This window comes from Pristiophorus japonicus, chromosome 4, assembly GCF_044704955.1.
Source record: "Pristiophorus japonicus isolate sPriJap1 chromosome 4, sPriJap1.hap1, whole genome shotgun sequence".
Classification (NCBI taxonomy): domain Eukaryota; kingdom Metazoa; phylum Chordata; class Chondrichthyes; family Pristiophoridae; genus Pristiophorus; species Pristiophorus japonicus.
Window position 1 is genome coordinate 107,804,157 of NC_091980.1, and position 16,120 is coordinate 107,820,276.

General features: G+C 46.6%; 1 protein-coding gene across 1 annotated transcript in view; it reads left to right on the plus strand.

Moving 5' to 3' along the window:
* The first annotated feature begins 3,590 nt into the window (after nt 1-3,590).
* Nucleotides 3,591-16,120, plus strand: part of unc5a (unc-5 netrin receptor A) — a 712,676-nt gene continuing 700,146 nt past the window's right edge. The window contains exon 1 of the mRNA XM_070877285.1: nt 3,591-3,842. Coding sequence (XP_070733386.1) covers nt 3,617-3,842 — 226 coding nt within the window. The 5' untranslated portion in view covers nt 3,591-3,616. The remainder of the gene's footprint in view (nt 3,843-16,120) is intronic.

Here is a 16,120-nt window from a genome sequence, read left to right on the forward strand (position 1 = left end):
CGAGAGAGAGAGGGAGGGAGGGAGGGAACTACACACTGACCGAGAGAGAGGGAGCTACACACCGACCGAGAGAGAGAGGGAACTACACACCGACCGAGAGAGGGAGGGAGGGAGGGAACTACACACCGACCGAGAGAGAGAGGGAGGGAGGGAACTACACACTGACCGAGAGAGGGAGGGAGGGAGGGAACTACACATCGACCGAGAGAGAGGGAACTACACACCGACCGAGAGAGGGAGGGAGGGAGGGAACTACACACCGACCGAGAGAGAGAGGGAGGGAGGGAACTACACACTGACCGAGAGAGGGAGGGAGGGAGGGAACTACACACCGACCGAGAGAGAGGGAACTACACACTGACCGAGAGAGAGAGGGAGCTACACACCGACCGAGAGAGAGAGGGAACTACACACCGACCGAGAGAGGGAGGGAGAGAGAGAACTACACACTGACCGACCGAGAGAGAGAGGGAACTACACACTGACCGACCGAGACAGAGAGGGATCTACACACTGACCGACCGAGACAGAGAGGGAACTACACACTGACCGACCGAGAGAGAGAGGGAACTACACACTGACCGACCGAGACAGAGAGGGAACTACACACTGACCGACCGAGAGAGAGAGGGAACTACACACTGACCGACCGAGACAGAGAGGGAACTACACACTGACCGAGAGAGAGAGGGAGGGAACTACACACTGACCGACCGAGAGAGAGAGGGAACTACACACTGACCGACCGAGAGAGAGAGGGAACTACACACTGACCGACCGAGAGAGAGAGGGAACTACACACTGACCGACCGAGAGAGGGAACTACACACTGACCGACCGAGAGAGAGAGGGAACTACACACTGACCGACCGAGAGAGAGAGGGAACTACACACTGACCGAGAGAGAGAGGGAACTACACGCCGACCGAGAGGGAGGGAGGGAGGGAACTACACGCCGACCGAGAGGGAGGGAGGGAGGGAACTACACAACGACCGAGAGAGAGGAAACTACACACCAACCGAGAGGGAGGGAGGGACCTGTGGGCTGACTGTTGGCAAATTATATATGTTGTAACATTTTATTGTACTATTTGGGTACCGAATGTACTGGGTGTAACAATTTTTTGATTCATTCAAAACTTGTGTTTTTTTGGTTTTGTGCCTTTCCCAGGTGACTATGCGGCTGCAAATGGGGCAGAGATTATGTAAATAGTGTAAACAGCCTATGTGACCTCAGCTTTTTTCTTGTCCATTTGTGTGTGCACTTTGGCCACTCCGGACCCGAGCCATTCAATACTTTTCCACTTCTACCCCTCTTTTTCTCTCTATCCCTCCCTGACCGCTCTCTCGTGTCATCATGCCTCCTTTCATCTCTCCTCTCGGATACACTGTCCTCCCAAATCTCTACTGTTATATATGCAGACTATAAATATACTCTCTGTTCATCACTGTATAGTTGCATAAGATGGAGACGTGTTTACCTGATGTCCTTTCAATAAAGTTTACACGGTGTACATACTATGCTGGCACCACTAGAGGATGCAACTTGTGGAGACTGGGGTTTCCTGCCCTGGTAGCGGGCTATATAAAAGGGTAGCCACCATGTGGCTGCCTCACTCTGGAGTTTGGAATAAAGGACCAAGGTCACTACAGTTTGAGTGCAACACATTGCCTTGTGGAGTCATTCATAAGTACATTATAGACGTAATAACTGGTGACGAGAATACGGACTTTCACGCGATTATGGCTACATTTGGCACACTAAAAGACTTTGCAGAAGGTGATGATTGGGATGCCTTCATGGAAAGGCTTGAGCAATATTTTGTGGCAAACGACCTGGCAGGGGAGATGGACACATTGGCGGAGAAGCGCAAGGCTATACTGCTGACCAGTTGTAGGCCCGAAGTCTACCGCCTTGTCCGGGACTTGCTGGCACCCACGAAGACCAAGGATAAGACATACGATGAGCTGACTGCACTAATTCGCGACCAACTAAAATCAAAACAAAGCATCCTCACGGCCAGGCACAGATTCTACACTCACTGCAGAGCTGAGGGCCAGGAGATTGCAAAATATGCTGCCAACCTCGGGAGACTTGCGGCAACGTGTGATTTTGGCACACACCTCAATGAAGCATTGCGAGACATCTTCGTTATAGGAATTGGCCACAAGGGCCTCCTTCACAAGCTGTTATCTGCCGACGTCACAATCAACCTGCAGAAGGCCATCAGCATCAGTCAGGCGTTCATGACCTCGACCTGGAGCGCCAAGCAAATTATTCATCCTGTGGACTCAAACCTGGCAAGTACTGTACACAGAATAGTGCCTTTCACAGGCAAGACTGTAGAACGTGGCTCTGCCCAGGGCAGAGAGCACAGACCTCAGTGTTTCAGAACTCGGAATCCAACGAGGGGTGCTAATCGAGTAGCACCATGCTGGCGTTGCAGAGGAAACCATAGGGCTCACCAAGTGTCGGTTTGCCAAGTACGTATGCAAAGCCTGTAACACGAAGGGCCACCTCCAGCATATGTGTAAAAGAAATACAACTCACTGTCTAGCAGAGGAGTCGGTAGATGACTTTGAATCTAGCGGGGAGTATGATGATTTGACCAGAGAGGCAGCTCAGCCCCAAGAAGTGGTGTATGGAGTGTATACCTGCACCACTGATTGTCCTCCAGTGAAGATGGAAGTCGAGATAAACAGCATTCCAGTCTTCATGGAAGTGGACACGGGAGCGAGCCAGTCAGTGATGAGCCAGGATGTCTTCGAGAGGCTATGGAATGAAAAATGACCCGAGCTGGTTCCAGTACAGGAAAAGTTGTGCACCTACACCATGGAGCTGATCCCAGTCCTTGGTAGTGCGGAATTAAGTGTAATCCATAATGGCGTGGTGCACAAGTTACCTCTGTGGATTGTTGCAGGTGATGGTCCAATGCAATTCAGATGAAGGTGGATGGGGAAGATGCAGTGGAAATGGGAAGATCTCTTCACTCCAGCAATCGATGTCAGAGGCAATGCAAAAGCTCACCTTCGCTTCTGCCAGGCACCAGAGAACAGACCAGCGCAGCACCTGAGCACAGACCGTCCATCATAACTGCGTGGCAATGATCCGGCCGGAATGACCTAAAAGTACCTTCCTGGCTCCAGTGGCAGGACTCCTGGGGAGAAAGATCGAATTTAAAAGTACTCTTCCAGCTTTTGTGGCTGAATCGTGGGAGAGAAGAATCAAGGCACTCAACCTCGAGGACAGAGGCAAGGTGGCGACCTTGCTGCAGTGTGGCATGGTAGGGTTCTCTTAAAGGAGACCTGCAACCAACTGAACTTAGAGACATTGTATGCCTGGCAATCAATATAACGAACCGATTAAGAATGTAAAGAACAAAATGTTGCTGCGAGATGTCGGGAATAGAGTGTCCCCAAAAGTAGCAAGCGAGCGAATTCGGGAGGGTAAAGGCGCTGATCCTGATGCCTTGCCTCAGGTGTTCCCACAAGTTATAGGCCAGCGACCTCCAGAGGTGAAGGCACTGATCCTGATACCCTGCCCCAGGGCTATCCCATGCTGCAGGCACCCGATGGCACGATTCGCCACGGACCTGGAAACAAAAACTGTGCCAATATGCGCAGTCGGCCGCCATTGCCCACCATCCGGCTGGAGACGGCGCAGACCCCAGACCCAGTCGCTACCTCAGCCAGGTCCGGGAGCAAAAGGTCAGAACCAAACAGGACCAGGAACAGCCAGGCTCCCAAAACTGTCGGAGAACAGGCAGAAGATTCTGCAACCCTCAAAGGAGGACAGGGAGGCCCACCACTAGGCAACGGCAAAGGCCCTGTGTCCTGGCAAGGTGAGTGAACTGAGCCCACCCCGCCAGCAGGGGGCGCACCGTCGCTATCAGACGACGAGGACCCCGTCCGGTTGCTCTGGATATATCTGCAAACTATAGATATATTCTCTGTGTAGTCACTGTATAGTTGCATAAGATGGAGACTTGTTTACCTGATGTACTATCAATAAAGTTTACATTGTGTATACACTCTGCTGGCACCACTAGAGGGTGTAACTGGTGGAGACCGGGGTTTCCTGCCTTGGTGGCAAGGGCTGTATAAAAGAATAGCCACCATGCAGCTGCCTCACTCTGGAGTTTGGAATAAATGACCAAGGGCACTACAGTTTGAGTACAACACATTACCTCGTGGAGTCATTCATAAGTGCATTATAGACATAATATCTACCCCAATCCTTCATTACTCTTCGACCTTCCTACTCTCCTGTACTAGGCTTGACTCCCTCCTAGATAAGCCTACAGCTTCCCTCTATGCCTCTTTTGTCATCCTACGAAGGGCCCATTGAGGCCCATCAGGTACAGCCCTGATTTCCGCTCCCTAAAGTCCAAGGGATGTAGACTTGAACAGATATGGCGGACAGCTGTTTAGCCATTCACCACCAGATATGGCTAGACCACATAAAGTGCTATTGGGTCCTGCTCTTGTCTGCCCAAATCGCTCACTATTCCAGAACCATTCTGGAATGTAAAGATAAACCTCCGGACAATAAGTGTGAGGAGCTCATGGACTTCTTTGTCTCTAAGATTGAGACCATCCGTTCGGCCACCTCTGCTTCTTCCCTTCTTTCCCCGAGCTCACCGGGCCAAATTTCCTCTAAGGATCCCCCATTCCCTAGTCCTGGCCTCGCATTATTCTCCAGCTTCTCTCCAATCTCCCCTCATGACCTGTCCATGGGACCCACTTCCTGCTCCATTGACCCTATTCCCATCCAACTTTTTTTTCTGGCTCCCATGTTAGCTGACATTGTTAACAGTTCTCTCTCCTCAGGTACTGCCCCACTCTCCCTCAAATCTGCCGTCAGCACCCCTCTCCTCAAAAAAACAACCCTCAACCCCTCTGTCCCTGCAAACTACCGCCCCATCTCCAATCTCCCTTTTCTCTCAAGTCCTTGACCATGTTGTTGCCTCCCAAATCCCTGGCCATCTTTCCCACAATTCCATGTTTGAGTCACTCCAATCAGGTTTCCACGCCTGCCACAGTACCGAAACGGCTCTCATCAAAGTCACAAATGACATCCTTTGAGACTATTCCAGGACCATTCTGGAATGTAAAGATAACCCATTTCTTCTATTCTCCACTACAAATCGCCTTTTTAAACCTCTCTCCCCAGTTTCCACCCTCTCCTCCGGACAATAAGTGTGAAGAGCTCATGTCAAACTATTCCTCTTCCTCCTTCTTGACTTGTCTGCAGCATTTGACATGGTTGACCACTGTATCCTTCTCCAACTCCATCCATTGTCATCCAGTGGGTGGGACTGCAGTTGCCTGGTTCCATTCATACCTATCTAACCATAGCCAGAGAATCACATGTAACAGAGTCTCTTCCCACCCCCTCATTGTTGCCTCTGGTGATCCCCAAGGATCTATCCTTGGCCCCTTCCTATTTCTCATCGACATGTTGCCCCTTGGCAACATCATCTGAAAACACAGTCTTAGTTTCTACATGTACGCTGATGACCCCTAGCTTTGCCTCAATACCACTTCTCTCGACCCCTCCACAGTCTCTAAATTTTCAGACTGCTTGTCCACCATCTAGTTCTGGATGAGCAGGTATTTTCTTCAAATGAATATGGGGAATATTGAAGCCATTGTTTTCGGTCCCTGTCACAAACTCCGTTCCTTAGCCACGGACTCCATCCATCTCCCCAACTTGTCTGAGGCTGAACCACATTGTTCGCAACCTTGACCCTGAAATTAGCTTTTGACCACATATCCACAGCATAACTAAGACCAACTATTTCTACCTCTGTTTCATCGCCCGTCTCCACCCTTGCCTCAGCTCACCTGCTGCTGAAGCCCTCATCCGTGCCTTTGTTATTTCTAGACTTGACTATTCCAAAGCACTCTTGGCTGGCCTCCCACATTCTACCCTACATAAACTAGAGGTGAGCCAAAACTAGGCTGCCCCTGTCCTAACCAAGTCCTGCTCACCTATCACCCCTGTGCTCGCTGACCAACATTGGCTTCCGGTTAAGCAATGCCTTGGTTTCAAAATCCTCATCCTTATTTTCAAATCCCTCCATGGCTTCACCCCTCCCTATCTCTCTAATCTTCTCCAGCCCCACAACCCCCCAAGATGTCTGTGCTCCTCTAATTCTGCACTCTCGAGCATCCCTGATTATAATCGCTCAACCATTGGTGGCCGTGCCTTCTGTTGCCTAGGCCCCACGCTCTGGAACTCCCTGCCAAACCTCTCCATCTCTCTACCTCTCTTTCCTCCTTCAAGATGCTCCTTAAAACCTACCTCTTTGATCAAGCTTTTGGTCACCTGTGCTAACTTCTACTTGTGCAGCTCGGTGTAATTGTTTTATCTCATAATACTCCTGTGAAGCCCCTTGGGATATTTCACTACATTAAAGGCGCTATATAAATACAAGTTGTTGTTGATGCATTGAAGGGCAAGGTTTTCTTTAATCATCAGTGTTGTGTGTGGAGAAAGAGTCAGACTGAACACACTGAGCCCAAAGTAAAATGTGACCTTAGTCTTTTATTGCAGGTCTCCAGAATGCCTCTCCAACCTGTGAAGCCTCCTTAAATACCTGTGCTCCAAAGGGATTATGGGATCCTTTGGGACTCCAGGGGATGAGCCCTCTGGTGGCTGTACAAAGTAAATACAAGTATACATATATAACAATCAGCAAATGATTTTGGGGTGGAAATTCTGATTGGTTAAGTATGATTGATATGAAAACTTGGTTGCTAATGTAATGATTAATTCATGTTATTAAACCCATTATTATATTATAAAGTTTAAGGACACGAGCTTTTTTCAAAACACAATATTAAAAGTAATCTTAATTGAAATAAGTGTCAGGTGCCTGACCATATAAAAATGATGACTCAGTACAGTGAAAACTTTTGTAAGTTAATCACATGCAAAACGATTACTGTTGAAGAGACTTTCCACGTGATGTAGTCTATTTTAATACACTTCTACTGTTGATTACTTTCAACTTAAAATAAACTCTCTTCCTTTGACTATACTTATTGTAACCAGAATTGAACTGATTTTTGTTGAACTGGTTACTGTGAGTTGATTATATCTCACAAAAATCGGTTCAATACAATAGACACTTGTTTTGTTTTTACAAACTACATGAAGGTAAATTTCCTCAGCACTTATCCCATTTCACCGTCATAACTTTGGCAGAAGTTCAGCGGAAATGCGTGCATAAATGGACTTCCTGCCAAAGTTTCAATGGTGGAGCAGAAGAAGTATTTCTTACTTAATAAACTACTTCTGCGTCTCAGTGGCATTGCTCACGGGTCGTCTCACGGATCTGGGGGATGGTTGTGATATTTAGCTTTTAATCTAGTCTCTGGCTTTAAGACAACTGCTCTAAATTGCAAATTTGGGTAATTGTAGCTACTTGTAAATTGATGAGGGTGATTGTAACTGCTTGTAAGCTTCAAGGTCCAGGTATATGATGGGCTCTCTTTCTTTTAAGAATTGCCTATCATCTACAGACTGTTATGTCTGGCTTATGGTTAAAATGTGAAAGGCACAAGAATAATACACAATTGTTGATGTCCCAAGAGTGTCAAGACTAATTTAAATTTTTCAGATCAAGTAGTGGGTGGTGAATAATGGAACCATTGGAGGGGAAGGAAGATAAAAACCAATAAGAGGGGGATAGAAGTGTAGTGGGGAGGAGAGGGAAAGGAAGGGGAGAAGAGGAGGAAATTCAATAGTGACAGAGAATTCGATGGGAGAGGAAGGGAGGGGGCGAGGAAGAGAATGTGAGAGGTGACTGAAAGAACAACAGAGTGATGAAGATGGTGAATTCAGATTAGCGGGATAGGGACATGGGGCAGCCAGCCATTGGGGGAGGGACATCTAGTGGGGCTAGGTGCTGGTATTAATAGAATCATTGAATGATGCAGCTCAGAAAGAGGCCATTCAGACCATTGTTCCTGTGCTTTCAAAGAGCTATCCAATTAGTCCTACACCCCTGCTCTTTCCCCATAGCCCTGCAAATTTTTTCCTTCAAAGAAAGATGTTCCCCGCCCTTTCAGGTAGTGCATTCCAGATCATCATAACTCGCTGTGTGAAAAATGCTTTTCTTATGTCGCCTCTAGTTCTTTTGCCTTTCACCTTAAATCTGTGTCTCTGGTTACCAGCTCTCCTGCCACTGGAAACAATTTCTCCTTATTTACTCTATCAGGTGGGGGAGTGGAACTGGAGGCATGCACGTCAGGGGCAGGAAGAGTGTACTGGATTCTTCCTCAGTGGCGAATTGGGTGGGTTTAATGATGAATATTTTGCTTAGCGAGTGAGCTGAAATCATCTGCAGTGGTGGAGGGGGTTGGGGGCGGAAGAGGTTTACTCGATTGGATAGTACAGTACTTCCTGGCTTCACAATTCTTACCGAAGAGGTCAATGATTCCGATTGCTGCCTGTTTAATTTGGGTCTCCGCAAGATCCTGCAAATCCCCTAGGAGGATAGACGCACCAACATCAGTGTTCTCAATTAGGCCAACATCTCCAGCATCAAAGCATCACCACACTCGACCAGCTCCGTTGGGTGGGCCATGTTATCCGCATGCCCGATACTAGACTCCCAATTCAAGCGCTCTACACGGAACTCCTACACGGCAAGCGATCCCCAGGTGGGCAGAGGAAACATTTCAAGGACACCCTCAAAGCCTCCTTGCTAAAGTGCGACATCCCCACCGACAGCTGGGAATCCCTGGCGAAAGATCGCCCTAAGTGGAGGCAGAGCATCCGGGAGGGCGCTGAGCACTTCGAGTCTTGTCGCTGATAGCATGCAGAAACCAAGCGCAGGCAGCGGACGGAGTGTGCAGCAAACCAGACTCTTTCCTTCAACAACTGTCTCTCCCACCTGTGACAGAGACTGTAATTCCCGTATTGGACTGTACAGTCACCTGAGAACTCGCTTTAAGAGTGAAAGCAAGTCTTCCTCGATTTTGAGGGACTGCCTATGATGATGGTGTTCAATTTGGGGCTGGTATGTAAAATTTGGAAGAGGCTCATTGTAATCAAAAGCAAAATACTGTGGATGCTGGAAATCTGAAATAGAAACTGCAGAAAACACTTGGTTAGCAGGTCAGGCAGCATCTGTGGAGAGAGAAACTGAATTAATGCCCCGATATTTACTGGGGCAGGATTTATAAGCGGGGGAAGAAGTTTGTGCGTGTTTTTGGATCCATGCCTGGAAACCAGCCTGATTGACAGCTTTGGCTCCCTGTCGGGTGAGGAATGCTGCAGAAGTGGCTGCAGCCCAGGAGCAGGTACGGACGTGCTGCTTGGAGATGGAAGGGGGGTGGGTACAGAATGGCTTATAGGGTTGGCGCTGATTGTGGGAGGTCAGGGGCAGAGATTGTGGGGGGTGAATCGGTGTTTGGGGGTTACGATTGTGGATGAGAGGTCCGATCGCGGGAAGGGATACCGTTTAGTTTATGGAGCTGGGGCGGGGGGTGGGAGCACTGCTGCTCCTCCTGACCCACAAGTAGAAAGGGATATACTACTTCCATACAGCAGTTCTCATCTCTCTTCAGCTGCCGGCTTTCTTGAGGTTCGTAAAACCAAGCTGGTCAGCCTTAAATATAAAACGGAGATAAAATCTGAGGTACACAGCCTCATTAAAATATTTAAATGACCAGCCCACCTCCTGGGATCGGGTTGGTTGCCAGCAGCCCGTCCCTCCCACCTCCGTTAAAACTGGAAGTGGTTGGGTTCAGCTTTGAAATTTTTTTAATTTTCCATCCCACTCATCTCAAACCAAAACATTTTTGAGGGTTAAAATTCCCCTCAATGTTTCAAGTCGATGACCTTTCATTACAATTGGAAGATGTTCAAGATGAACAGCTAATAAGCAAATACAGATCCAGGGAAAAGGGGGCTGGAAAAGAACAAAAGGGGAAAGTCTGCGATAGGGTGGAGAGATGAGATCATGAGTCAAGTATAGAAAAAAGAAAGACTTGGATTTATCTCGTGCCTTTCACGACCACTAGACATCTCAAAGCGCTTTACAGTCAATGAAGTATTTTTGGAGTGCGGTCACTGTTGTAATGTAGGAAACGCAGTAACCAATTTGCACACAAGCAAGCTCCCACAAACTGCAATGTGATAATGACCAGATAATCTGTTTTTTTTTAATGTTGATTGAGGGATAAATATTGGCCAGGATACTGGGGATAACTCCCCTGCTCTTCCAAATGGTGCCGTGGGATCTTTTACGTCTACTTGAGAGAGCAGACTGGGCCTCCATTTAACATCTCATCCCAAAAGACAGCACCTCCAACAGTGCAGGCTCATTCAGCATTGCACTGGAGTGTTCCAGCATGGATTTTCTTTTGTGCTCAAGTCCCTGGAGTGGGATTTGAACCCACAATCTTCTGACTCCGGCGAGAGTGCTACCCACTGAGCCACAGCTGACACTGTATGTGCCCATATAGGTGCAAATGATTACATGAGGATAGCAGAGGAGGAGGGAAGCATGGGAACTCTGATGGAGAGAGATGGCTTCCATTGCCCAGGAATGTAATTGTAATCAGTTGGTCATATGTTTTAAGGCACTGGTGTAATATTTGTAAATGCTTGACCCCTTTTAATATTGAATACATTGTATGAACTTGCATAGCTTATAAAATGAAGTTCTCAGATAAACATTCGCATGTATTGAGGTTGTTGGTGGTGGTACATTAACACATCATTACATCGCAACACAATTTAATCAAAACATTAAAGTAATTGTCAGAAAAACGTTTAATACAACAAATGTCTTTGTTTTAAATCACTACTAGGTTAAGTCACAGTATAATTGTGTAAATAGTTATGCAAAGTAATATAAGCAATATAATATTGAGGTATTTTTACATTAGCGGGCCGATTTTATGAATGCTCACTGCTGGCAGACCAGGCTCCCTATCTAACAGGAATTCGTTAAAACAGACTGTCATGTATCTCTCATTACTGTATATAACTGTATCTTACCATGCTATACATGACTGTAACTGGATATGACCTGTAACAATAAGCATACCTTACCACCAGGGGTGCACTTGCAGGTGACACTCCATACCTGTCCCACTGAGGTATATAACGGGAGGTCTCAGGCAAGTGCAGCACTGGAGAGCTGAAATTAAAGGTGCAGGTCCTGAGTGACCTTGACTTCAGCATGTGTCTCGTGTAAGTCAGTACATTAGAGTCAGGACTTAACACAGACATTTGTTTTTTTTTTAAAGCATTTAAAAATAATACAAAATTGACTGGTTTCAGCATATTGTCAAAAACACACAATCGTAACTAATCTGCCACAGAATTTATTTGCTAGATTGGGTATTATATTTCTTGTTTCAACCTCTCTCTCCTCTATCTTTTGAAACTACAATTATTTTTATATTTCTTGTGTGAATTTTGATACATTGTAACATATTATTTAATGCACATTATTGATCTGCCCATTTCCACTAGCTGTATACACGGATAACTACAATTTTAACATCTAATATGAATCTCCATAGGAACATGTACATTGATTGACTGGGATTGAAAAATAACTGGACTGCCCATTACATGAGTATGTTCGAACTGGCTCCATTCATATGATTTTTATTGTGATGTACAATAGCTTCTGGAACATTTTGTCCTGGAGCTGGTATCATGCAAACATACAGCAAGAGCACTGACAGAATCACATCTACTGGTCAGCACTTGAATTTAGTAATAGATTTTCCATTAGAATAGTGTGAATAAAGCACAAACATCAAGTAGAATGGGTTATTAATCTCATTTCTCTCTGTCACTCTCATACCACAATTGTATGTACAGTACATGAAGGTAGAAGTCCTAACATTTTTATCAATAACTGCAGTATGTATTCTACACATGCTAAAATCCTATGCAGCATTATCACATAAGATGCAACTTGGTACATGGAAAGTGATTTTCACTAGGGGCTATTTGCAATACCATGTGTTCTCTTAAGACTGAAGAGCTGACTGGAGAATAATCTCCTCTTAGTAGATGCATGGACTGTTGGGTTGGAGACATATTGCAGATGAGACGTCATGGGGGAGAATTTCCTCATTGTTGTGTCTGGTAAACACTCAGTTCTTTGGTTCAGTAGAAAGGAAAAGTGGGATGGAGACTCACTGGGGTCAAGTTTCTGCTTTGGGTGCAATTGGAGATTCCGGCGCAAATTGAGCCCAGAATTGTGCCCATGTTTAAAGTGTTTTTTCCCCTCTTTCCCCTCCCCCCCCCCCCCAAGTTTCTGCTCAAACTCATTTGCATATCGGCGAATGCAAAATCTGTCATGAACCACTGCAATTGGGCAGCATTTCGTAACATAATTTTAAAACAAAATGTTGGTTCATATGAGTGGTAACCTGGTGCAGTTTGATTAATACAGCTGCAGATGGGATTATCACAAAAAATAAGTATTTTGAATCAGTGTCAATCCAGCACCTGTGAATAACCTGATTTGAAATGACTGAAAATTACTTTTTTTAAATACGCAACTATTTTCTACTTCAAGTGGGGTACAGTAGAATAGTCAGTTCCTTTAGTAAATTTTTAAAAAATCAAAAATTTTGAAAACATTGGGCTAGCAATTTGCCAGGTTTGCACCCATTTTACTGCCATTTTGGAGTGCTAAAAGTGTTTTTGGCGCTAAAAAAATCTAGCGCCATTTTGCAAGTTTTGCCAATGGTTTAGCGGCGGCGATAAAAATGATCAGCCGCCTTTTTTTGTCGTTTTTATGACGTCAATTGTCATGCAATGCTCCACTTTTGCTGTTTTTGCAAAATTCAACGATATCACCATTTTTAGCGCCGGCGATAAAACTTGCCCGAAAAAAATCAAGTCTGACCAGGTCGGACTCACGACGCACTCATCACTAACGACGCCATCTTGAAAAATGGAGCAAGAGTTCAGTGCAAAAAAGGATTTGGAGGGAAGGCTCCATTTTACAGATTGAGCTTTTTGAGAGTTTAACTTTGTTTTTAAGGAGATTTAAGGACATTTAAAAAAAATGGGTCCTATGCTATCTCTGCCATTATTGCTGGCTGTTTTTTCTATGCAGCATAGAGCTTGAAGAAGGCTTATTCAACAGCATTATGAGCGTAATCAAAGAGCTTGCAGAAGTATGGGGAGGAGGCCTTACCCACCATGAGTTTACAGGGAACAGCGCTCATACCTGCAGCTGTCTAAGGCACAGTGCGTTCGAAGGCTACGCTTCCGAAAGGGAATGGTCACAGAGATATGCCAGCTCATAAAGGCAGTCCTACCAGTGGGAAGAGGACTGCACTGCCCGTCGAGGTGAAGGTAACTGCGGCACTTGCCTTCTATGCCTCCGGTTCCTCTTAGGCATCAGCGGGGATCATGTGCTCCATCTCGCAGTACGCTACACATTGCTGCATTTGCCAGGTGACTATTGCACTGTATGCACGCAGGATGGACTTTATAAAGTTCCCAATGACCAGAGAAGCACAGAATGAAGCTATAGGTTTTACATGATTTGCTGGCTTCCCCAAGGTGCAGGCTGTCATTGACTATGCACATTGCCCTACAAGCACCTTTAAGAGGATCCAAAGGTTTACTGAAACCGAAAGGGATTCTACTCCCTGAACATACAAATTCGTCTGCAACAATACTCAGCACATCATGGCAGTAAATTTCCAGGGAGTATCCATGATGCGTTCATCTTGCGTGAGAGCAGTGTCTCATACCTGTTTGAGCATCAGCCACAAGGCCAGTGCTGGATGCTGGGGGGACAAAGGTTACGGCCTTGCCACCTGGCTCATGGCCACCTGGCTCATGGCCCCCCACCGGAACCCTCAGACAGAAGCCGAGCATTGCTACAATAACAGCCATGTACCACACGCAATATCGTGCGACAGACAATTGGAGTGCTCAAGCAGCGCTTCTGATGCCTGGACCAACCTGGAGGCTACCTGCAATACTCCCCTCAGCAGGTCTCTTGAGTTCATTGCAGTGTGCTGCATGCAACACAACTTAGCCATCATGAGGGGACAGGAATTGCCACTGGGGATTGCAGGACCACCTGAGGAGAGGGGGGAGGAGGAGGATGAGGAGCCTGGTGATGAACCTATGCCACCACCCCCACCACGACAGGGGAGGGCTCATGGAGCTTTCGCAAAAGCCTTGCGTCAGCAGCTGATAATTCAACACTTTGCACGAAGGTTGAATGGCACATTTGCTCATTGACTGCCCACTATATCCCATCATGTTGACTACTTCCCCCTGTAATTCTGCAAATGAGACACTGCACAAGATTGGTTAAGGTGAAAAAAACTTTAAATTTATTAAAATTTTTACATTAATGAAACTTTGTAATTTAGTAACTTGAATAACATTTTTCAATATTAAAGCTTTTGTAAACTTTATTTAAATAACAATAGCAAATCAACAACCCCGGTACGAAACATCCTTCAGCTGCAGCCACCTTTGCACCCCTTATTTGAACCCACCTGCCCCTGTCGATTGGGCCCAAGTTGTTTTTAGCAATGAGCCCAGGACACCGGTGTTGTTGGGGGAGAGAAGTATGAGACGCCAGTGGATCCCCTGGAGAAACTGGGGCTGCAGAAGGCCCAGCTTCTAAGTGTTGAGCCTGTCGCTCAGCCTCACCACTCACTGGTGCTGTCAGTCTGGGTGGCATGACACTGGGGACTGGAGTGCCGTGAATCGAGCCCGTCAATTGCCGTTGGGCATTGCCAGCCTCGGTGTTCTCCCTTGTTGTAAATACAAGCTACGAAAAACCATCCCCTATGTCCGCAGTTAGTGCTGCAATGTTTCCTGAGATCCCACCCATGACCTTGAGGAGCTGTCGGCTGAGCTGGATGCTCTCCCCAGACAGTCCCATCAAATCTAGATGTGCGTCTGCCTGCCTTTCCCAGGCCAGCTTTGCCGACTCCGCCTCCGCAGAGACAGCATGTGGGATTCAACCCTGGGGTTTGTTGCTGCAACCCACTTGGACCCAGGGCCTCGGATGCTGGGTAACCATGGAATATGGTGTCCTCATCCAACGAACTGGAGGCTGCAGCTGAAGTCTTTCGTGCCTGTGTGGGGCCCCACCCGCTCCATAACATTAAAGCTTTGGTCCTCCTGCTCCTCCTCCCGTAGAGATTCCTTAGCGTGGCTGATGTCTGTGTCCTCCACCATAACATCCAGCGAGGTGGGGGCTTCCACTCCTGGATGTAAGGCCTCGGAATCCACATCTGCAAAATAAAAAACAATGGACAACTGGTTAGCAGCTGGGGAGGGGGCAGGGTGACATGACTAGGGTTACATAGTGCAAGCTCATGTGAAGGACCACCATTCCTGTATTACACGTCAACGACAGAAAGCACATCGCATTACCTGAAAACTAGCCCACAGACAGTGCATAACATTGACTCAACCCAGACCATGGACTTTGCAGGACTCTCCCTCTCTCTCTTTCTCTCCATCTCTCTCTTTCTTTCTCTCCCCCTCTCTCTCTCTTTCTCTCCTTCTATCATCATCAGAGCACTTATACCATACTTGCACCTTATCAAGGAGGCTTTGAGGTTGTCCTTGAAACATTTCCCCTGCCCACCTGGGCTCGCTTGCCATGTAGGAGCATGCAAAAAACAATTGCAGGCAGCGGAAGGAGCGTGCGGCAAACCAGTCCCACCCACCCTTTCCTTCAACAATTGTCCCACCTGTGACAGAGATTATAATTCCTGTATTGGACTGTTCAGTCACCTGAGAACTCACTTTTAGATTGGAAGCAAATCTTCCTCAATTTCGAGGGACTGTCTATGATGATGACTATGACCTATACCATACCGTGTGCATTTAATACAATCCTGTGTTTAATGGCCCTGGTAGTTGCACGTCGTTCATGAGCAAGACATCGAAGTGCACAAACATCTTTTAAGATGTCAAAAAGCAGTCTTTATAATGTGTGATGATCATTCATGGCAAATAAGGTACAACACTAAGCCTAGCAATACTAACATGTGTAACATTTACAGTTTAAGTAATTGGAGTGCATCAATAAAAATATTACATATTCTGATGAACCTACAATTGCCATTTTACCTTTTCCGA